This window comes from Octodon degus, unplaced genomic scaffold (genome assembly GCF_000260255.1).
Source record: "Octodon degus isolate 3935 unplaced genomic scaffold, OctDeg1.0 scaffold00114, whole genome shotgun sequence".
NCBI classification, from domain to species: domain Eukaryota; kingdom Metazoa; phylum Chordata; class Mammalia; order Rodentia; family Octodontidae; genus Octodon; species Octodon degus.
The window spans coordinates 6,328,628-6,351,431 of record NW_004524690.1 but is presented as its reverse complement, the minus strand read 5'-3'; the positions used below and the strand labels follow the sequence as shown (position 1 = coordinate 6,351,431).

The 22,804-nt window shown below is 36.5% G+C and overlaps 1 protein-coding gene across 1 annotated transcript in view; it reads right to left on the bottom strand.

Moving 5' to 3' along the window:
* Positions 1 to 22,804, bottom strand: part of Snx25 (sorting nexin 25) — a 154,398-nt gene that overhangs the window by 99,246 nt on the left and 32,348 nt on the right. Inside the window, exons 3-5 of the mRNA XM_004639785.2 lie at positions 19,611 to 19,827; positions 9,394 to 9,566; positions 7,950 to 8,136 (exon numbers count right to left, since the gene is read on the bottom strand). Of these exons, the coding sequence (XP_004639842.2) occupies positions 7,950 to 8,136; positions 9,394 to 9,566; positions 19,611 to 19,827 (577 nt within the window). The remainder of the gene's footprint in view (positions 1 to 7,949; positions 8,137 to 9,393; positions 9,567 to 19,610; positions 19,828 to 22,804) is intronic.

The following is a 22,804-nucleotide window of genomic DNA, read 5'->3' as shown; positions in this document are numbered from 1 at the left end:
CTATTACCCTCATAGTCTACCTTAATAATAGACAGTAATACCTTTGATGGTACTGTTCTATACACACAGGATTGGTGCCAGCCAAAATCGCAGCAGCAGAGAACTCTACATTTGGTGAAAAAAGTCACAAAGATAGGGCCCTGGGCTGCTGATGTTTTCTGCCCACCTGGCTCACAAGTCGGCCAGCACATGGAATTTGCAATCATATGAACCTGCACTGAAATTCCAGCTTTGCTACCTGTTAGCTATGTGATCCCAGCCAAGTCACTTGACTTTCTTCAATTACAAAAAATGGAAAAATAGTATCTAAAACACATTTTTTAGTGAACAAGATTATTATAAAGAACCTAACATTGTTTTCAATACATAACAGACACTATAAAATATGTGACACAGTAGCACAAACAAATTTTGCCTACCCTAGCCCATACCTATTCTTTTTTTCTTCCTTAGTAACAGAGCTCTCCATTTGCTAATTGGGCCTAAGGTTGTCCATAATACAATTAACTACTATATCTTGATTATTCTGGCCATTAAAATACAAGCAGAAATATCATGTGGCAGCTTCTAGAAATTTCCTTGAGAGCCAGTGCATGTGCTTTACTATTCTTTCCTTCCCTTAATTCTGCTTCTTAGAATTAGGATGTGAAGGATGGTACTCTGGAATCCCCTGGACCATCAGAACTCTGAATTGTATCCTTAATGATGGCATGGTCGTGAGCTGGAAGGAGCCTGGGTTCTTGAGGAAGGCAGACCCCCTCAAAAGCTCTTGAACTGTATCCTGTACTACTTAGCATTTAAAAGGAAGGAAATCTTTCCACTGATGACACCATGAACGATCTTAAAGAATACTACTACATGAAAGTAGGCAAATAAAGAATACTGTACATCTTCTTAGAAGAGTGGAATCTACAAAAGTCAAACTTACAATTGCAGAGAGCAAAGTAGTGGTTATCAGGGGCTGGGACATTAGGGAAACATGGCAATTCTAGCCCAACCATACAAAGGTACAGTTACACAGGGTAAATACTTCATTGAGAGCTAACATTCATCACAGTGATTACAGTTTGTAATATCAGATTGTATACTTGAAATTTTCTAGAAGAGGTGATCCTAATTATCTCACCATGCACATACACAAAAAAATCAACGCTAAATACGTAAGGGGATGGATGTTAGTCTGATTGTGGTAATGTACACAAAAAATACTATATAACTTTAATATATGTAACTTTTATTTGTCAACTAATAGGGGTAAAAAAATTGCTAAACTTTGGATAAGTCATCATTATTTGGGAGTTTTCTCTAATTTTCAGCTCAATCAAATCCTAACTAATGAAAGTCCTCCAGACTATGTATGAAATTAAACCTCTGGCTCTCAGTCTGCAGTATGAATTTCTTCCAGGGGCTATTTTGGTTGTGTGCAAACATTTTTGGCTATCACACTAATAACAGTACTTTGGGCATCCAGTGAGTACACACCAGGGAGGCTACCACTCTACTTCTACTAAGCAGAACAACACCTTACTATAAAGAATTACATAGCTCAAAATGTTAATTTTACCAAGAGTGAGAAACTTTAGGCTAAACATGTCTCTCTGCAAAGTCAGTGATTAAACAAAAAAACCTAAACATCTGGTTCATTATAATAAACACGTAGAACAGAGAATATTCTCAACAACTACCACATACCTCAAACTAGCTTTCAATGAATTAGAATACTAATTCATATGACGTGGCTTCTAACCAAGATTTGAGATTGCTAGCATGTGGAAGAATATTCCTTTTAAAAGAGATCAACAAGGGGCCAGGGAGAGGGCTCAGTAGAATAAGCACTTCCCTGTCAAGCACAAGGGTCTGAGTTCAATCCCTGGTTCCACCAAAAAAATAAAAAAAAAAAAGAGATAAACAATATTAGCTGTATGCTATAATCACTTAAGCAGCTCTCTAAAAGTACTGATGCCACAGTTCCTCCTTAGACCAACTATATAAACATTCCTACAGGTGAAGTCCTGATATCTGTATTTGCTGTGGAGAAGCAAATGATTTTAATTAGCATATGTCTTAAAAATATGCTGAAGAATTACACAGTGTAGGCAGCACTTGCTTTCCTGGACCACAATTTCCCTGGTCTTTTATAAAAGGTACTAATAAAAGGGAAGAACATTTCAATTCTCCTTTAATATGTATTTGGACTCAATTTTATCTTTGAAATAAAGAAATAATCCTTTCTCTTGCACAGCTCCAACTGCTGAGTTTTACAAATATTGGCACCTTTATTCTCAGCTCTGGTCTGCCTTCCTGGATTTGTAGCACCAGCTACCACACACACCACAGCAGGAAACTTCATCCACCCTTTCATATCCTGCACCAGGGTGACATTCATATTTTTGGCTAGTTGGTTACTAACAGTGTTGATTACTGTTTCCATTCACACACCATGGAAAACTCAAAATATTGTACCCATCTAGAAACCATATCTTCATTTCTATATTGGACGCTAGGCAAAAAGGCAAAAATGTAGCTACAAAGGACAGTGAAATATTACGAAAGCCTGGAGGATTCTAATACACAGATAAGGGTTAAAACCTACCAATTAGGTATATTTGAAGAAAGCATTTCTAGCTTTCTACTATGGAAGCACCTCATGCTGACAAAGGAAACAACCAAGCTATCCCAGAACGATAAATAGCACCTTCAAGGTTCTTTTTCGTGACATTCCAGACTAGCAGAGGAGAATCACTGTTTCTTTTTGAAAATATGCATCTCTCAAATATAGAAGAAATAAAAGTGGATGATTTCATCAGCTGTTTAGTCTAAATAAAACACATTCCCTGCCTAAGAACAATCTGAAGATAGTGAACTAAAACACAAGTAAAGTCAGACAGTGGAGTACTCTAATTATACCAGAAAAACAACAGAATAGTTTAGACTGATTGATAATAGCAGCTCCCTTAAGTGTTAGGATGCTGAAAAGCCTCAGCAATGTAGACGTTAGACAAATATCTAATAAAAAGCAATTTAACTGTAAGTAACAGCAGATCTGACATTTAAACAGGAGAAATTTTATATCAAACAATAAATAACATCATTTATGCAATATCATCTACATTTGGAGTAAAAAGGTAAATCTCTGCTAGAACAGTCATCCTGATATCCTTTCTAGGTATGACTGTTTAAGAAGCAGAAAATCAAGGTCAGCTGTTAGGTCTGTTTCTATGAAACAATAGATAAGGATAAATGCCCCAGGAATAAAGGATATCCCAGCACTATATCAGACAGAACAGCCAGAAAATCCACTACACAGCAAAGTCAAGGAGTTGCCTCACGAGGCTTGAGGAAGACACCTCTGGATATGCAGTATTCACGAAAGTATTCAGACTGTAACTCTATATGAGTGTCTCTATAACTGAGAAAAACTCCTTCTGCAATATTTTATGCTAAGGTTCAAGACAAACCTGTTGACATAACAAATTCTTCAGGATTATCATGACATCATAGTTGATGCTGCCATTTGTATGTGACTCTTTCAAGGAAAAGACTCTTTTCAATTCCTTGTTACAAGAGAATTTTCAACCCTTTTATAAGAAATCAACAGGGTCCCCGAGACTTACACGAGGAGCTAAAAGCTAATAAAGATGCAGAGTCAGAGAATTGTCATTCCAAGTGGACTCAGTTATTTCACCAACTTAAACCCAGAAATGTATTTTTCTTTTAAAAGATTAGACACTATAAAGCTTGATTATCTAATCATCAAAGTACCTCTAAATTATCTTCCCACTGGCTATAAAACTGCAGGAAATGTAAAGCCTGGCAGTAAAATGGTCAGCACAAAGGGCGTATCATACATGGAACAGGAGTAATGTAGAAAATATCCCTTCCACTTCTCTTCTGGAGAGTTAACAACTTAAGTTTGCAGACCAAGATTAGTAAAAAGAAGGGCTACAAGGACAGTCAACATTGTGGCCCTAGCCCTTCAAGGTCAGTGAGGACTCAGGAAATAAGAGAACCTGTACTGTAACCTCCTGTAACTCAGTGGTGTCCCAAAGTTTCTGATCAAGGAGATTATGGAATCACAGAGGAAAGTGATCAACGATGTGGAATATGCCTAAGGAGAGTCACTTGGAGAGAAAACATTCTCTCAGACTTTCACAGAGAGCAAATTGGTCAAGCAATGGCCATGACTCATCCACATGGCTGACACTGACAAAGGATCTACAAACTTCTATACAGGGTTTCAGGTTAATTCCTGAGGGGATTTGACTGACCTTGTCAGATACAAAAGTTACATTTTTTGTTATATAGGTCTTCCTTTAACTTGGTCTTAACCATCCAGCAGAAAAGTATAAAAATGAGGTATAAAAAGTAAAGCCATATTAATATGCTGAGCTGTAAAAGACTCAAGTCAACAACTTCTGACATTGCCAGTCATGCAGATAACCCACTACTATTATGGACTACTGGACTACATTGGATTACTTTGCTGAATTTATGCACCTACAATACATGAATGGCAATGGAATACTCATCTCTGACAAAAGTAAACAAAAAAGGGGGTTATAAATTAAGGACCATTTTGTAGTGAAAAAAAAAAAACCTGTATATACAAAATAGCATAGATATACAGCTACTTTCTCTTAGTTCAATGAGAAGAAAGTTTTGAACGAATAATGTTTAGACAAGATATCATGTCTACATTCTGTACTATAACCACAATGAAGACAATAATATGCAATGTATTAATTATTGTAACTGTTCTACTAACCTGCTTTGAAACTGTCTCATTGCTACTTCTTTCTTAATAAAATTAATATTAAAAAAAGGAAAACATCCCTTCCAGATGTCTGTATTACATAACTCCTGTTGGTAGCAGATGCACCATGGGGCAGACAGTGACAGGAAAAAGTTAGTAATTAACAACACTTTATTTTACTTTTATTTATCAGAAGTCATGCAGGGGGGCTGGAGAGATGGCTCAGTGGTCTAAAGCACCTACTTGAAACAAGCTTGGCAAAGCACAGGGACCGCGGTTCGATCCCCAGCACCACATGCCAGCCAGACCCGCCCGCTGGTGGACTGAGCTGGCCACACACACACACAATAAATAAATGTAATAAATAAAAATAAATAAATATTAAAAAAAAAAAAGAAGTCATGCAGGGGCTGGGGAGACAGTTCAGCGGCACAAGCACCTGTCTGGCAAGTGTATGGTTGTGAGTTTGACTTCCAGTACCAAAAAAAAGTCACTAGAAACTGAAATTATCCTAAAGATGCTGCATGGTCAGTCCAAACGCATTTTAAAAAAATGTACACAACTCAAACTGTTAATTAATGAACAGATAAAGAAAATGTGATGTATTCACCCATATTATGAAGCCAAAACCTGGAATGAAGTACTGATACACATTACAACATGGATGAACATTGAAAACGTGAAGCTGGGTAAAAGCAGCCAGACACAAAAGGCCACATAATTGTTGATTTCACTTATATGAAATAACTATAACATGCAAATTCATAGGCAGAAAATAAGTGGTCCCCAGGGGACACAGAAGTTGAGAAGAAGAAAGTGACTGTTAATAGGCACAGGGATTTAAGAATGATTAAAATATTCTGGAATTAGAGGTATTGATTGTACAGTGCTACTGTCCCCTAAATCTCTCAATGCCTAACAAAGGCCCAACTTCCTAGGATGTCCAAGGTGTCATCCTTCAATCTTGTCCTACTTAGAAGGTCAAGAGGAAGCTATCTTTGAGGAAGAGTTAAGCACTCACCCCTTTTCTGTTTCATCACATATTAGTGAGGAAAGGGAAAATGTAAAATCAGAATTGCCAGTGTAATTTTTTGATACTTAGGTTAAGGTGATCAATAATGCTCCTACATGGACCAAAGCAAATTTTTCAATCATTCTACTACAGTAGATACCATAATTTTATTATGTAAAGGGAAACTCATGCTGAGCTACATTTTTAGCTAGATAATGAACTTCACAATTCAATTAGTTCTGACCACGACTAGCACATTTTCAAGATGAAGTATAAGACTCATTCATGTTATAGTGCAGAAACTGCTTAAATGCAAAATGACATGATGTTAAAGAACTAGTAGTTGATCATTCAAAATAATTAGTTCTGATTTTTAAAATCTCTTTCAAACCTTTTTTTTTTTTTTTTTTTCGTTCCTTGAGACAGGTTCTCACTACCAGCCGACAGCTCAGGCTGGTCTTGAGCTCACTATATAGCCCAGGCTGGCCTTGAGCTCCTTGTAATACTACTGCCTCAATCTCCCAAGTGCTGGATTTATAGGCATGCACCACATGCCTGACTGACATCTTTTTAATAATATCATTAACTATGTTATTAATTATATGCAATGCTGGAAGTCTTTGGTAAGCAAAATGAAATATTCACAAGTCTGGAAGAACAATGACTACTGATCCACTTAATCTGCCACTATTGGTTGTAAATTGTTTTCTTAAACTCACTTGAAGTTACCAAATGGTCTGTGTCTGATTTTCTGTAAAGTGCCTTTAAAAGAAATAAAAGGAAACTATGATAAGGATGATCTTTTAGTGGGTATAACATGCAGGGCTCATGCAAAACAACACGGAATATTGGCTCTTGGACTATCAGCTCAAATGCTATACTTCTCAAAACAGGATTTCTGGATTCAGACATAAATAATCATAAATCCATAATAAATGACTAATATTTAGGCCACTTAAGATTATACACGGTAGGAGCAACAAACTATTCATGTGTTGCATAACATAAAAAGTAAACTACGACTGAATTTGTAATTTATACATTTCTGGAATCCAAATTAACAAATGCTGCCATAAGAACACCGTGTCACCTACCATGTATGTCTTTTATGTAGTCTATTATTCAAATCACAAAATTAAGTAGCATAAATCGCTTTAATGGTAATTCTAAGTCAATGGTAAATGTAGCAAATGTAAAGTACTCAGGTACTTCAAAGACTCCATTTTAGGCAATATTTTACTTTTCTATCAGTGACTTACCAAAATTACTAATGAAAATAAAAACTAGCATCAGAATATTCTTTCTTCTTCATGTATTACCATTTGGGAACATTAAACTAAAGGGTAAGCAAAGGAACAAACCTAGAAAATCCACAAACTAGACAATATTCTATAGGCATACACTACAAAAGAAAAACATACCCTTAAGACATCTGAGGGAGGGCTGGAGAGATGGCTCAGTGGTCTAAAGCACCTACTTGAAACAAGCTTGGCAAAGCACAGGGACCTCGGTTCGATCCCCCAGCACCACATGGCAGCCAGCCCCGCCCCCTGGTGGGCTGAGCTGGCCACACACACACACAGACACAATAAATAAATGTAATAAATAAAAATAAATAAATATTTAAAAAAAAAAAAAAAAGACATCTGAGGGAGATACGCTTCCCTATGAAAGTTTCCTCTGATACTTTCAAGTGTAATTACTCCAAACAGTTAATCAAGTAGAACCCCTTACGGCAAGACCTGAACCTCTACATTTTCTAAGAAAAATAAAAATCAGGGGCCAGGGAGATGGCTCAGTAGAATAAGCGCTTGCCTGGCAAGCACAAGGGCCTGAGTTCAATCCCTGGTTCCGCCAAAAAAAAAAAGAAAGAAAGAAAAGAAAAATTAACACAATGCTCTACACTATAATTTAAAAAGCATATTCTCCAAATACTTTTCTAAGACAGACAGCTGAGCAACTAAGCAGGTACTTCTAACAACTCAAGGGCTTTTAATCCATTACAATGTAATTATTGGAAAAAAAACCCAGTTCTTACAGAAAAAAAACTATTCTAGCTACACTGTTGAGAAGGTAGGTACTAAAATTTAGCTGTCTTTAAATGTTAAAATTTATGGATTTATCTCTGCTTCTCTGAAAAAAAAATCTCTTCTATAGACACCCTTTACTGTTATAGTTGTATACCTCAGTTGCTTCAAGAACTCTACATCAGAACTGCCATTGATAAGCTTGATGAATTCTTCATAAGAAGGAGCATAGGTATAGGCTCTCTTGTGTTGCTCATTCATCTGTTCTCTATACTCCAACTGGGAAAGCAGCATTTGGTTAATGTAGTCTGGATTACTCAGGAAATCTACCACTATCTTCAACACTGTGGGAAGGAGAAGAAAGCAAAACTGAAAAAAGATATTCTTCAAGGGAATTACATTTCTATCACATAATTGAAACTACATCTAGGAAACATTTTTCAACTAAGTAAATGGGGGAAGTTAAAAGTTATTCAAATGTTTTTAATGTGTACAAATATATGCATATATGAGTGTACACAATGTAAGGTTGCCTATGCCTCTGAAAATGTTACTATACATGGTTATGGTTAATTAGTCATTTTAATAACTGAGTGAAACATAAAGGAGTAATGAAAAAAATTGTCTGGAAGCTGGATTTGGTGGTGCATGCCTGTAATCCCAGTACTTGTGAGCCTGACGCAGGAGGATTATTGTGAGTTTGAGACCAACCTGAGCTACAAAGTGAGCTCAAGGCCAGTCTGAACTAAATAGTGAGATCTTGTCTCAGCAAAGACTCAAAGAAAAAAAAAAAAAAAAAAAATCTGGAACCCAAGTTCCTAGCAAAGCTATGACAAGTACACTGAATTTTTCTTCTACTTCTTTTATAAGACTCAATATGTTCTTGAAATACATCAAAAAATGTAATATGCCGAAAGTTGGAAGTCAACATTCCCTTAAATGGTCAAAGCAGACTTCAGGGAGGCAGTTGTGAAAAGGTCAGTAACACTATTATAAATCCATTCAATAACTTTGAACTAAAAAGTTTCTCATTTCTCTGTCATTGGTGATATGAGTTAATGGGCACTGCTGGCTAATCCTGAGATGACTAGGATATTCAGTCAATAGCTCTCTCACTAGTTTGAGATTCTGAGCTAGAAAATGTTTCTCTTAGTTCATATTTTCTTCCATTTTTCTTATCCTGATTTAACCATTTTCCAGGATTTAGTTAACTTTTTCCAGTATTCACATAATATTGTGACATACTATTTTTAATTTAAAGACACAGAATTATGTATAGTATTATCACTGAATTTTACAATAGATACCTTAATTTTATGGAACATGCAAGTATCCTCTATCATAAATGCATATATTACCAGTTTAGATAACTCAAAAGGTCTCTCACATGAATGCTTCCTGGTGGAAATCATAAGATTTACATTATACACTGGGAAATATATAAAACAACTTGAATTTATCATAATGTATTTTAATTTCTAAGATACTTTATTTCCCTTATGTCCCACAGCACACAAGGTCTACAGAGATGCTATATAAAAGCTAATGACACATTAATTCACATACTTACTGTATTAGTAATATTAATTTTATAAGTTTACCTTTTGTTGTAAGAATTTCTGCAAGCATAATACGTAAGCTGAGGGACTGGACATTCTTTGAAGGGAGGAGACAAAACACCAGAACTTGAGAACACATTTGTAGGAATCTTAGTTCTTCCTCTGAGCTCCTCAAGCACGCATGCAACACAAAAGGCCTTGGCTGTTCTTCATGCCTACAAAAATAAATCAGTAAAAAATGAAAAGGAAGGAAAGAAATTTTTAGAAACAATTCAGCTATGTCTCATTAGGCAAAACATATTTCAAATGGGCATGACATTGGTAAATAATCCTTTACCTTCTCAACAATACTAATAATCAGTAATTCCCTGAATCATAGCCTCATCTGGAAAACTTATGTCTGAATAAAGACAAATGTTTGCTCTTTGGGGATTTCAAATGAAATCATGCTGTATACTTTAAGTAGTAACAAAATGTATAGGTAACTCACAAATCCTATCAACAATCCAAAAAGCTATAAGTATTTTCTTCAGTAAATAAATCTTAAATCTAGATGTCATCTCAAATGTGACCCTTAGTTTCATTAAAAAAAAAAAAAAAAAAAAAACTAAGCATAAACCAGGGTCATTAGCCACCCACCTTGAATAGATGACAGAATAACAACTCTAGGTTATTTCTAGTGAAGACAGGGTCTGTTACTTAATAACACAAAATTTGATGGCAAGCTGCCTTCTGTGAGGCACCCAAGTTCTTTCCAACCTTGGCTGTGACTTCCTTCTGAGCACTGACCCCATCCCAGGACCACTAATTCCAAGGATACAAGTGATGAGAAGTAGAATAAACTCTCTACATATACTTCTCCACATAATTATTTTTCTTAATTGCAAATCAAGAAAGCTTGGTGTGTTAATATTTCTAAGCTGTCTAAGTAAAAGGCAAAATGTAAAAGATTCTTACAGTAACTACTGCTAATGCTGAGGAAGAAAAAACATAATAGGTACTAAATAGGAAATGAAACAAATATAGAAAATATGCATGCAAGGGGCCCTTATGACCAATGTTTCTCAGGAGCTCATTAGAAACTGAAGACTGGCTTCTATAGCATATACACTAAAAAGGGAACAATTTCCTCTTTCTTCTACAAGCTAGAGGAATTTCAGCCTAATGTGCAAAGCAAACATGAAAAAAAGATTTTTTGAAGTTTTATCTTGAAAATAAAACAAAATTTCAAAACAAGATAATAGGAAAGTAATGATGGTTAACACATTGCATACTGTCCTTTAAATTACTTACTCAGAGTACAAGATATCAGCATTTACTTGTCCAAACCATATTAGTACATATCCTTCTTTTCAATAAACCAAGATGAATTAGTAGTATAACTATCTTAACTATCTTGTATGTGAGTCAGACTTATTTTACTTATGTATGGTCTCAAGTTGCATCCATTGCCTATAAAAGTCTCCAGTTTATCCTTCTTTATGACTGAGAAGTAAGATGTAGGGTAATAATAAGCTTCTCTTCTGGAGGGTTAACAACCTAAGATTGCAGACCAAAAATTAGAGAAATAGAAGGGCTGCAAGGACAGCCAACATTTTGACCATAGCCTTTCAAGGTCAGTGAAGACTCAGGATAAAGAAGAACCTATACTGTAACATCATGTAACTCAGTTTTGTCCCAAATTTTCTGATCAAGGAGATTACGGGGCCACAGAGGAAAGTGCTCAACAATGTAGACTGTGCCTAAGGAGAGTCACATGGAGAGAAAACATTCTCTCAGGCTTTCACAGAGAGCAAACTGGTCATGCAATGGCCGTGACTCATCCATATGGCTGACACTGATAAAGGATCTGCAAACTGCAATACAGCATTACAGGATAAATCCTGAGGGGATTTGACTGATCTTATCAGATACAAAAGTTACATCTCTTGTTATACAGGTCTTGCTTTATCTTGGTCTTAACCATCCAGCAGAAAAGTATAAAAATGAGGTATATAAAGTAAAGCCATATTAATATGCTGAGCTATGAAAGGCTCAAGTCAACAACTTCTGTGGATAACCTACTACTATTGTGGACTGCTGTACTGTTTTGGATTGTTTTGCTGAATTCACACACCTATAGCATTTAGATGTCAATCGAATACCCATCTCTGACAGGACTAAACAAAAAAAGGGGATACAAAGGAAGGACCATTTTGTATCTGTATATTCAAAATAGTTAGGATACATATACAGCTACTTTCTCTTAATTCAATGAGAAGAAAGATTTGTACTAGTAGTGTTTGGACAGGATATTCTGTCCGCATCTTGTACTATGGATAACCACTAAGAAGATGACAATGTACAATGTATTAATTATTGAAACTGTCCTATTAATCAATTTTGAAACTGTCTCATTGATATTTGTTTCTCAATAAAATAAAAATTAAAATAAATGATTAGTAATCCATTGTATAAAAACATAATTCAATTGATGGGCATTTGGATTGTTCCCAAGATTTAGCTCCTATAGACTGCGCTGCTATAAACATGACTGCAAATATATCACTGTGGTATAATGGTTTTAATTCTTCTGGGAAGAAACCCATCAGGGAAATAGCTGAGTTAATGAGACTGTTAATCTGACGTTTTGGAGAAATCTCCACACTAATTTCTACAGGGGTTGTACTGTCTACAACAGTGGAGAAGGTTTCCTTTTCCCCACAGCTTGTCCAGCACTTGTTCTTGATTTCTTGATAGCCCTTCTTTCTGGGGTGAGATGGAATCTCAGTTTTGTTTTAATTTGTACCTCTCAAGTGGCCAGTGATGTTCAATATTTTTTCATATATTTGCTGTTTCTACCTCTTCATCTGAGACATGTGTAATTACCTCAGATGTCCATTTTTTGATTGGGTCTTTAAATTTGGGAGATCTGATCTTTTTTAGCTCTTTGTATGTTCTCAATAGTAATCCTTTGTCTGAGGAACAGATGGCAAACATTTTTTCCCACATTGTGCCTTGTCTGCACTCTGTTAGTAGTTTCTCTTGCTGTGCAAAAGCTTTTTTATAAAATGAAATCCCAGTTGTTAGTTCTTTGAAATATTTCTCATGCAATTTGGTTTTCATTCATAAATTCTCTGTCTACTCCTATGTCTTCAAGATCTCTACTTAGGTTCTCTTCCAGTAAATTTTGTGTTTGTTTTACTACTAAGATCTCTGACACAGTTTGAACTTAGTTTGGTGCCTGGTGAAAGATAAGGGTCTAATTTTAATCTTCGGCATGTGCAGAGCCAGTTTTTCCAGAATCTTTGTTTGTATTTAATACAGGGTTTACAGGGTCTCACTACACAGATCAGACTCATAGTGATTCTATTTTCAGCCTCCCAAATGCCGGCATTATAGGTGTGTGCCATCATGCCCAGTCCCAGTCACCATCTCAGTGCACCATGGGGGCAGGGCCAGCAATGAAACCCTGTCCACTGCACTCTGCCTAAGCAGGAGCTTTAGTCTGCTGAGCTATCTGGCAAACCCCAAAATCATTTATTAAAGAGGCTATCTTTCTTTCAGTGAATGTACTTGGCACTTTTGTCAAAGATTAAGGTAGCTGAATATGTTTGGAGTTGTTGTGAAAAGAGTTTTTTTTTTTTTTTTTGAAAAGAGATTTTAACAGCAAGGTTTTACCTATATATTGATGCTGTCTCAGTTACTCTTCTCTCATTGCTGGGACAAATACCAACACTCAAAATGAAGGAAGGAAAGATTTAATCAGCTCACAATTATTGGGGGTTTCAGTTCATACTCAGCTGGCTCCAAGGGCAGAGTGGCACATGGCAGAGAGAAACCTTTCATGGCAGTGGCAAAGAGCAGAGAGCAAATGGGAGGAGTAGTGGCAACAAAGGCTACAGAGAGCATTCTCCTTGAAGTTGCATGCAGGCTATCCACCCCAGGCTGGGTGTGTACTCACAGCCATAATCCCAGCAGCACTCACACCAACAATCCCAGTGGATCATGAGTTAATCATAAACTCTAGAAGTCCACCCCATGACTTACATGAGGCTTTGCGGGGACAACTAGACACAAACTATAACAGATATATGTTAACTTGAAAAAAAAAAAAAGCATTTTCATTTAATTGAAATTTTAGCCATTCTGCCAAGTAAGTTGACATTTCAGTACAATAAGATTAAGACAGTACTCCTTTGTTATGAGAAGTACTTTCAAAAGTAATTGTTCTAAAATACCATATATGTTTTGTTAATATTGATGGCAGAGGTTGGCCAAAACAAAATCCATTTTAAGAAGAGATTTTTAAATAGTATCAAAACATCTTTTAAAAGTGCACACTTGTCGCTTGTCCATATCAATGGAAGGGGGCCGGGGAAATAGCTCAGTACAATAAGTGCTTGCCTAGCAAGCATAAGGGCCTGAGTTCAATCCCCAGTTCTGCCAAAAAAAAAAAAAAAAAAAAGCAACCATATCAATGGAAGGCAGATTTTAAAAAAGACCTCAGAATGCTACAAATTTCTCTCCCTATTAGAGCTGTAACTTTTGATTCACTCAGAAAAAAATTCTGAGTGAATCAAAGGCTACAGGGGTCGGGGAGATGGCCCAGTTGAATAATCGCTTCCCTGGCAAGCGCAAGGGCCTGAGTTCAATCCCCGGTTCTGGAAAAAAAAAAACAAAAAAACAAAAAAAAACAAAAACACAAAAACAAAGGCTACAGGGTGGGCCAATCTTATCTATGCAAAAACTTCACTGAATGACTTCTTTAGACTATCTGCAAACTCTGAGCAGGGCATCCCTGTGAAGCCCTCTTAAGTGGACATCAAGTGTAACTTCACAAGCAAAGAAAGGATTATGAATCAATGGCTCCTTGAGTCAGGAAATAACTAGCTAGGCTTCTGGTAGGTTGTAGCGTTAATCTCTGTAGCATCTTTCTGTAACTGTGGATCAGTAGTGATCACTGTTCACTATAATTCCTTCTATTTATCGTGGTATTGGTGCTTGAACCCAGGGCACTCCCCATTAATTACCTGCCAGTTCTCATTGACTAAAAGAGCTAAAGGACTACAACATTTTTAAATTAAGTGACTGATTGACTAGTTGACTGTAGTACTGGGAATTTAACCCAGAGTCTTCATACTGAGCTACACAATCCCCAGTCTTCTTTTCTTTTTATTTTTTTTTACTCTTGAGACAAGGCATCATAAACTGTTCAGTAGCCTGGGATGAGCTCAAATATGCAATCCTCCTGCCTCAGCCTCTCAGAGTGCTGGGATTCTTGACACGTGCCATTATGTCTGGCTCCTTGCATAATCTCTATATTATAGTATTTCTTCACTCTTCCACCTACATCAACAAGTAGATATCACCACCATCATTTTATAGACAAGAAAATAAAAATCTGTGTACTTAAGTGAATAAAGTACAGAGGTGATAAATGGTAGAACTACTTCTGAAGTTCCATAACCAGATATTACAAAGGAGAAAGGGAAAATGTCAGAGATAAAAAAGGAAAATATGTAAATAAAAACTTTTTCTTAACATCCCAACATTCGACTGACAAATATAGGTAAAAGACTATGAAGTGAAAGATGCTATTGAATTGAGAACATAAAAGGAATCATTCTTAGACTTTTCAGAAACAAGACAGATGGAACAAAAGCAGCAAGAATTAAATGTGATCTGGATTGGCTAAGAGCAGCAGGCTTGGAATAAACTGAGGATGACCAGAAAGCTGGCCCCTGACAAGTGTTTAGCAGTCAACTGGAGGATGCATTGTTTTCATTAATGCAATTTATTACTCTTTGGTCTGATAGTGACCAATTCAACTGGGTGCTGCATAGGCTGCATAAGCTTTGTGTCTAGATGTCCCACCAAAGCCTCATCCAGTCATGGGTGCAGGCTTCTAGAGTTTATGATGGATTCATGGTCCAATGCTGGGGTTATGGATGTGAGTACTGCACAAACTCTCAAGCAGATAGCTGCCTACAATGTAAGGGAGGGAAAGAGGATTGTCCTGGCATTCCTGTGTTTTTGCTCTTGTTGTTTTTGCTACCTTCTGCTGCCATGAACTGTTGCTACTCTACCCTGCCTTACAGCCAGCTGTTTAAGGTCTGAAAACTCCATAAACTGTGAACTAAATAAACTTTTACCTCTTTAATTTTGGACATTGAGTATTTTGACTCAGCAAGGAGAGAAAAGTAACTAACACAGCTACCAAAGTTATTCTATAGCAAAAGGAGGTCTGCATTCAGGTGAAGATTTCCATGATAAGAGCACTGTTTAACTGGGGTCTGGAGATACACATATAACCATCAAACCTAGACTTACTGTAAGTTCACCGTGTGGATGGCATAAGATGACACAGAAATAGATTTCCAAAACATGAACACCTATATGTAAAATGCCACTGATACTTTTTCAAACATCTATAATCCTAGAGAGTAATGTTATAGTGTTTTTGTTTTGTTTTTTTTTTTTTTTTTGGCTCCAAATGCCTTCAGGGCAGGTTTGGCTGGTTTGAGTTGTGGGGATCGAACCACAGCAACCTGAGCCTGACTGCTTTGTTGAAGCAGGCACTTAAAGAGCTGAGCTAAGGGGCAGGCCCCCTAGAGTTCTTTTTTTCGTCTTTATTCTTTGTTATGGTTTGTGTCTAGTTGTCCCCCCAAAGCCTCATGCAGTCATAGGCTGGGAACTTCTAGAATTTCACATGAATTTATGATCAAAGCTGGGATTATGGGTGTGAGTACTACACCCAGCCTGGGGCATACAGCCTGAATGCAACTTAAGGGAGACAGACTTCCTCTCTGTTGCCATTGTTGCTGTTACTCTTCCCTTTGGCTCTTGCTGTTTTGCTGTCTTCCGCCACCATAAAAGGTTGTTCTCTGCCATGTGCCAGTCTGCCTTGGAGCCAGCTGAGTATGGACTGAAACCTCCAGTAACTGTGAGCTAAATACACTTTTCTTTCCTTCATTTTTGGTGTCGAGTATTTGTCCCAGCAAGGAGAAATGAGTAAGTGAGACATTCTTATTCTTTTATCATAAACTAGAATAGCATAGTTCACAGTAAAATCTATCCCTGGCATAAGAAAATAAGAAGCCCAAAGAGATGGAGCTTCTAATATGGAATCAGTTCCCTCTTTTATTCTGATGCCTTTCTTATTTGTAACGATCTTGATACTGTCCTCAAAAGCTGTGATTTCTCAAGATATATTCTCATTCTGAAATTGGATGATTATAAAAACACCAGATTTCTCCAAGCATCTGCCCTTCTCCTAAATACCATGCTCTCCTGGATCAAATTTTAAAACTTTTCTCGTAGTACTGAGGATTCAATCCAGTCTTTGCATAATCTCGCACCCTTTTTTATCTTTTGAGACAAAATCTCACTAAATCAATAAATTGTCCAGGCTGGGCTCAAACTGCCTCAGCCTCAGAGTGCTGTGATTGTAAGAGTACACCACAGCCAGCCCTTTTAAATAATTTAAAATGAGTATCTGTTGAATTCAAACAAGTTTTTGATGGTATCTGTTGGGGAGAACCATAAAACACTAACCAGAGAACACCACAGCAAATTAGCAGGTGCTCCACGACACTAGCGAACACTTCAAAAGGAGAAGCAGAAGCTACTGAAGTCTAGGGAGATTTCTCTCACTTTTCTTATTAATTCACATCTTCACAGCTTATTGAAAGTTACTTTCTTATAAGCAACAGTTTTCAAAGAGTGGTCTAGACCTATAATATGTTCCCACAGTATTTCAGCAGGTCTGTGAGGTCAAAACTATCTTTACAGTCATATAAATATTGTTATTAGACCTTTTTGCTTGCATTCTCAAAAGTATAGTGGGAATTTTCCAGAGGCTACACAACGTGTGATGACATTACCACTGACAGAAAACGGAAAATGTACTCTGTACTCTTGTACTTGGAAAACTTTTGTTTTAATACCTAGTATGGTAAATATTGATTAAATGTGACAAATGCTGCGAGTAAATGTTTACTGACTGGCTCTCTATGAAAAAAGATGTCAACTGAAAATATCTGCCCATCTACAGTTCAATGGCAGCTCCAAGCTAGCAATATGATTTCACTGAATTTGGCACTGGGAAGAGATGTGTACAGTCAGCCACTAGATATGACTCATATAAATGAAAGCTCTAAGTTCTAAGTAGCTTTTAAGATTGGAGAAGAATGCTCAGACCAATATATCTGAGAACTACTGCTCTATAGTAATATAGTACTTGCACCTGATGGGTCACAACAAGAAGCAACACATTAAAATGGTTTACAAAACCATTTAAAACATATTACAGAAAAAAAAATATCCAATTTATCACAGGACATTAATGGTACAGCTTTATTATTTAATGTATTTGATTGTTACAGGGTCTCACTACACAGCTCAGACTCATAGTGATCCTTCTGTTTTCAGCCTCTGGAGCGCTGGAATTACAGGTGTGAGCCACTATGTCTGGACTCTGTGGCTGGCTCAGCCTGCCCTGGAGGCAGGGCTGGCACAGCATGTGGTGCTGGGGGTTTTAACCCACAGTCCCTGCATTGGCCTAAGCAGGTGCTTTAGTCCGCTGAGCTATCTCGCCAGCCCCAACAGAATAGCTTTATGAAAGTGTGCCACAATTTAAAATGTATTTCTCGGAGTTGGGGAGATGGCTCAGTGGTCTAAAGCACCTACTTAGAACAAGCTAAGCTAAGCTAAGCAAAGCAAAGCACAGGGACCGCGGTTCAATCCCCCAGCACCACATGCCAGCCAGCCCCGCCCCCTGGTAGGCTGAGCAGGCCACAAACACACAAAATAAATAAATAAATGAACAAATGAATAAATAATAATAAAAAAAAGCAATGCATTTTAAAAAATAAAATAAAATAAAATGTATTTCTCACTATGTGTCAGTATAAAGCAAAGTTTGCAGTACCTAGGAGGGCAGCAAGCTGGAAAACAATGGGCATGTAATGGCTCTGGGTTTTGGCTTCACCAACCTTAGGCCAGTAGATTTTGGGCAACAAAACACCTCACAATAGTGGCAATAGAACAGAATGGCGGTCTGCTCCAACCACATTTAGCAACAAACTCCCATGCAAGAGCAAAACTAGGGACTATTTTCTAATGATGTTATACAACAGAACTTCTTAAAAGAGAAAATGGGTTATCAGCACAATAGAATGTCAATGCTGGTGTACCCCATTAGTACATGGTATAAATACTTCATCTCTTTGCTAAAAGTGAGAATAGGCTTTATTAATAAGAGATGGTCCCACCTCTATGTCAAGTACATATCCAAACAGACAGTAGGCTACTTGTTTCAATAAAACTACTTTTTATGTACAAGTTATAAGTACTATGCTATTCCTTCACTTGAATTCAAGAGTAAAATATAAGAAAAACAAAATCCTACTGGAAAACTAAAAGAACAAGCATTTGTTATGAGCAGAGAAATGCCCTTATTGAAGTATTCTTCCAAAGGTAGTTTCTCACCCAACAGAAACAAAGAGACCTTTTTGATGTACTGATGCAAAGATCTAATAAGCCTACACTTTAGCAATTTTTACAATGAAACAAATTCTCTCATTAGAGACCATATGCTCCAATGTTAAATTTCCTTAAAAATTAATTTTAAGGACATTCTAAAGCAATTGAGCTCTTAGCATAGAATTCACAAAAGAAATATAAAACTTAATTTTTCCGAAATTTGTAAATTCATTGGCACCATTATATTACAAAACACTATTCTGAACTTTACAATCTCTAACAAAATTCTAACAAGTTCTTCATGGCACTGTCTTGGTAAAATTCATCACACTGTCAAAAGTTGTTTATTAAATTAAGTATATTTTTAAAGTGGCTATCAGAAATTTATTTTTAAAAAATCCACTGTATCGCAACACTAACTACTCTGCCCCCAAATGTTTGTATTTTCAAGTCAAATGTGAACAAAAAGCAGAATATCTTTTTTTTTTTTTTAATGTATTTGGGTCTCACTATACAGCTCAGACTCATTGATCCTCCTGTTTTCAGCCTCCCCTACGCTGGGATTATAGGCATGGACCACCACACCCAGTCTTGGTGACTGACTCAGCGCACCCAGAGGTGGGGCCAACACAGCATGTGGTACCAGGGATCAAACTCTAATCCCTGTGCTTGCATAAGCAGGCACTTAGTTGGCTGAGCTATCTCGACAATACTATCTTGCCTTTGATCCTTTAGTCAAAAAGAAAACTTTTAAAGTGAAGAGGAGAGAGAGCTACTTGTGTTATAATAGTTACCTGGGGTTAGCAGCTTTCAGGTCACAGAAATGAGTGAGCAAAGCCCTTACAACCTCATTGCAGACAACTTTAACCACATCCACATGACTCATTCTGTGGTGCAGCTGCTTGACAATTTCCCAAAAGTCTTCCAAGAGCAGATGGTAAAGCTGTCCATCATCTCTGCTGAGATTTCCATACCAGGAGAGAATGTAATCTCTGTAACTGTAGTCAAACACTGCAGCAAAAAAAATCAAGCAATGAGTAAGTCCAGATGAAAGAAACACACACCATGACAGCCTTTTTAACTGGAAACTTGATGCTGACTTTTTAATATTCATTTTTAAAATATAATGGAATAAAACACGTAACTCAAGAGAAAAAGAATCTTTCCCAAATCTTTTAAAATGAAAAATTCTCCTCTAACTAGAATGTCTGACCACAAGTCCCACATTTTATTATATAATCTAAGTTCCAAATATTTGATCTTAAATCCAATCTACTTAATTTTTTGTAAAGTATACAGTGGTACCTCAGTTGACAAGTTTGATTATTTCTACGATTTTGATTGCAAATCAAGTTAGATAAGAACCAAATCAAAGGGCTAGGGAATATAGCTCAGTGGTATACATGCCTGCCTGGCAAGTACAAAGTCCTGAGTTCAATTGCAGATACTGCAAAAAATTAAATAATTAAAAAATTGAAAAAAAAATCAAATTCAATAGCTACTGAGCCGGGGAGATGGCTCAGTGGAATAAGTGCTTCCCCGGCAAGTACAAGGGCCTGAGTTCAATCCCCAGTTCCACAAAAAAAAAAAAAAAAAAAAAAAAAAAATCCAAAATAAAATAAAACAAATTCAATGGCTACAGTGTTGACCTTATGAGGAAATTTGACTGAATTCCCATCCAGTTCAATTTGCCATAAAAATCATAAAGAGACTTGAGTTTGTGAACTAAGGTACCACTGTGTCTTCACCGTGCATGGCAACCCATTTTTCCCCTAGCTGTGATATTACCCCAAACTTCTCAACCACCATGGGGCAAGACCATGCATTCTCCAATGAGGCATGAATTTCAGCCTTGGTTGAAGTATATTTCTTCCAAATCTATTTAGTCCTAAGTAAGGTGTAACTTAATTTCACTGCTCAGAAACACACATAGAGCATCAAAAACTCTGTTCATGACTATATCTTGTACTCTAAACAACTAGTTTGAATACAAAAACATGTAATATATTAATTATTATTACTTTCCTACTAGCGTCTTTTGAAACTATTTTGTTATTTTTATTTTTTCCTCTTTAAAATAAAACAATTTTGTTCATACACATATACACAAAGGTTTATATAAACTCTCAAAGTGACCATGGACTTCAGTTATAAGGTATCTAAGGTAATTGTGCCTTCTAGCTGAGAATAACTTCAAAGACAAAAAACAACAACAACAAAAAAAAACCCACTACTACCTCAGTCTTTAACCATTCATTAAATAAATTTACACAGAACTAGTACATAGGGTAGAATCAATTACACATTCCTAACCAGTGAATATGACAAGTAAAACAACAACAATAAATCATCACCTAAAGTTAAGTCATTTTATTCTAAATTCCAAAGAGTAATTTGAAAAAACAGCTGTTTTCTAGATTTCTGCAAAAAGTAGCCCTATCTCACCCCTGACTGGACTACTTCATCAAGAAGAAAGCAGAAAGTGTCTGATCCCAATACAGAAAATTATGGCAAAACCACAAATGAGCTAAACGTAAAATCTCATTTACCGGCAACAAACAAATAAGCCATGGTTTTTACACAGTAAGGGGATATTATTCCTTCAGGAAATTTAGACTCAAAGTTAAATAACGTGCTCAAAGAGGTGGCTGAGTCAACTCTCCTACCTACCACTCAAACACTCCATTAAGAGCATAAATAAAACAAAGTAAGTTATGTGAGTAAAGCATGAAAAGCCTGACACACATTTCCTGCCCTAGATTATATGACAAAACATACAAAACATGCTTTGTACAACTGCTCTAGAAAACACAGAAAGGACCAACAGATAAAAGTCATGAGAAAGTTCTTTCCCCAGATCAATAGGAAGAACTAAAGAAAAACATGAGACTTATTTAAGAAATGGCCACATTAACATGGTGACCATTCCATCATAAACTCTTTACAAAGCCGGATATTTAGTAGACAAATTAAGATGAAATAGAAAAAATTACTTCCTCAGATAGTGGGATAGAGGACATGACCTTCCAAGGTTCTTGTCCACAAGGGCTTTACAGTCTTCTTTAGTCTCAATGCAGCAAAAACAAGAAGGAAACTTCTGGCAACAAAATTCTGTTTGTCTATTTGTAATTCTTTCTCCCTTGATCTATTATTAAAGGTTGGCATGCCACAGAATTTTTAACAAGTAGTCAATAAACTGCAGCCCAAGACATTTGGAAAATAGAAGCACTTTCCTTTTCATTAAAATGTAATTTCAAATTATAATATAAAATTAAGAACTATTATAAAAGACTTAATATCCTTAAAGATCTTGCTCAGCATGTTAAAGGCTTACTGTAAAGGATGTATCACCCACATAATGCTCGATTACATTTGTTAAGCACATGCTAATACTCTACTTCTCTGGTAACACATTTTGGTTATTAATTGATAAAAATACTGGCAAAAATTTGTGCTCCACAATAAAGATACATGTTACTCATGGATATATCTTCAGTAATAGCACATCAGCACCCTTTTCACAGTATTATAGCTAGGCATGAAACTAGACATTAAAAAGTACAAAGTCATCTTCTAAATATATATCACCATGTAAATTCATTTACAAAAGTATCATATGAATAAAATATTTGCAAACATACTCTATGAGTCAATTCAAGATGACAGACTTTATGGTCTTTATTAGCAAATAAAAAAATGCCTAACCACAATGAAATAAAATACTATTAATCTTTACTGCCAAATGGAGAGTCTTATTCTTAAAGACAAAGAAACAGTCAACAAATATTTAGGGGTTAATGGGCTGGTGAGATGGCTCAGTGGTCTAAAGCACCTACTTAGAACAAGCTAAGCTATGCAAAGCAAGGGACCGCGGTTCAATCCCCCAGCACCACATGCCAGCCAGCCCCGCCCCCTGGTGGGCTGAGCTGCCCCCCCCCCACACACACGCATATAAATAAATAAATAAAATTAAAAAAAAAAACAAATA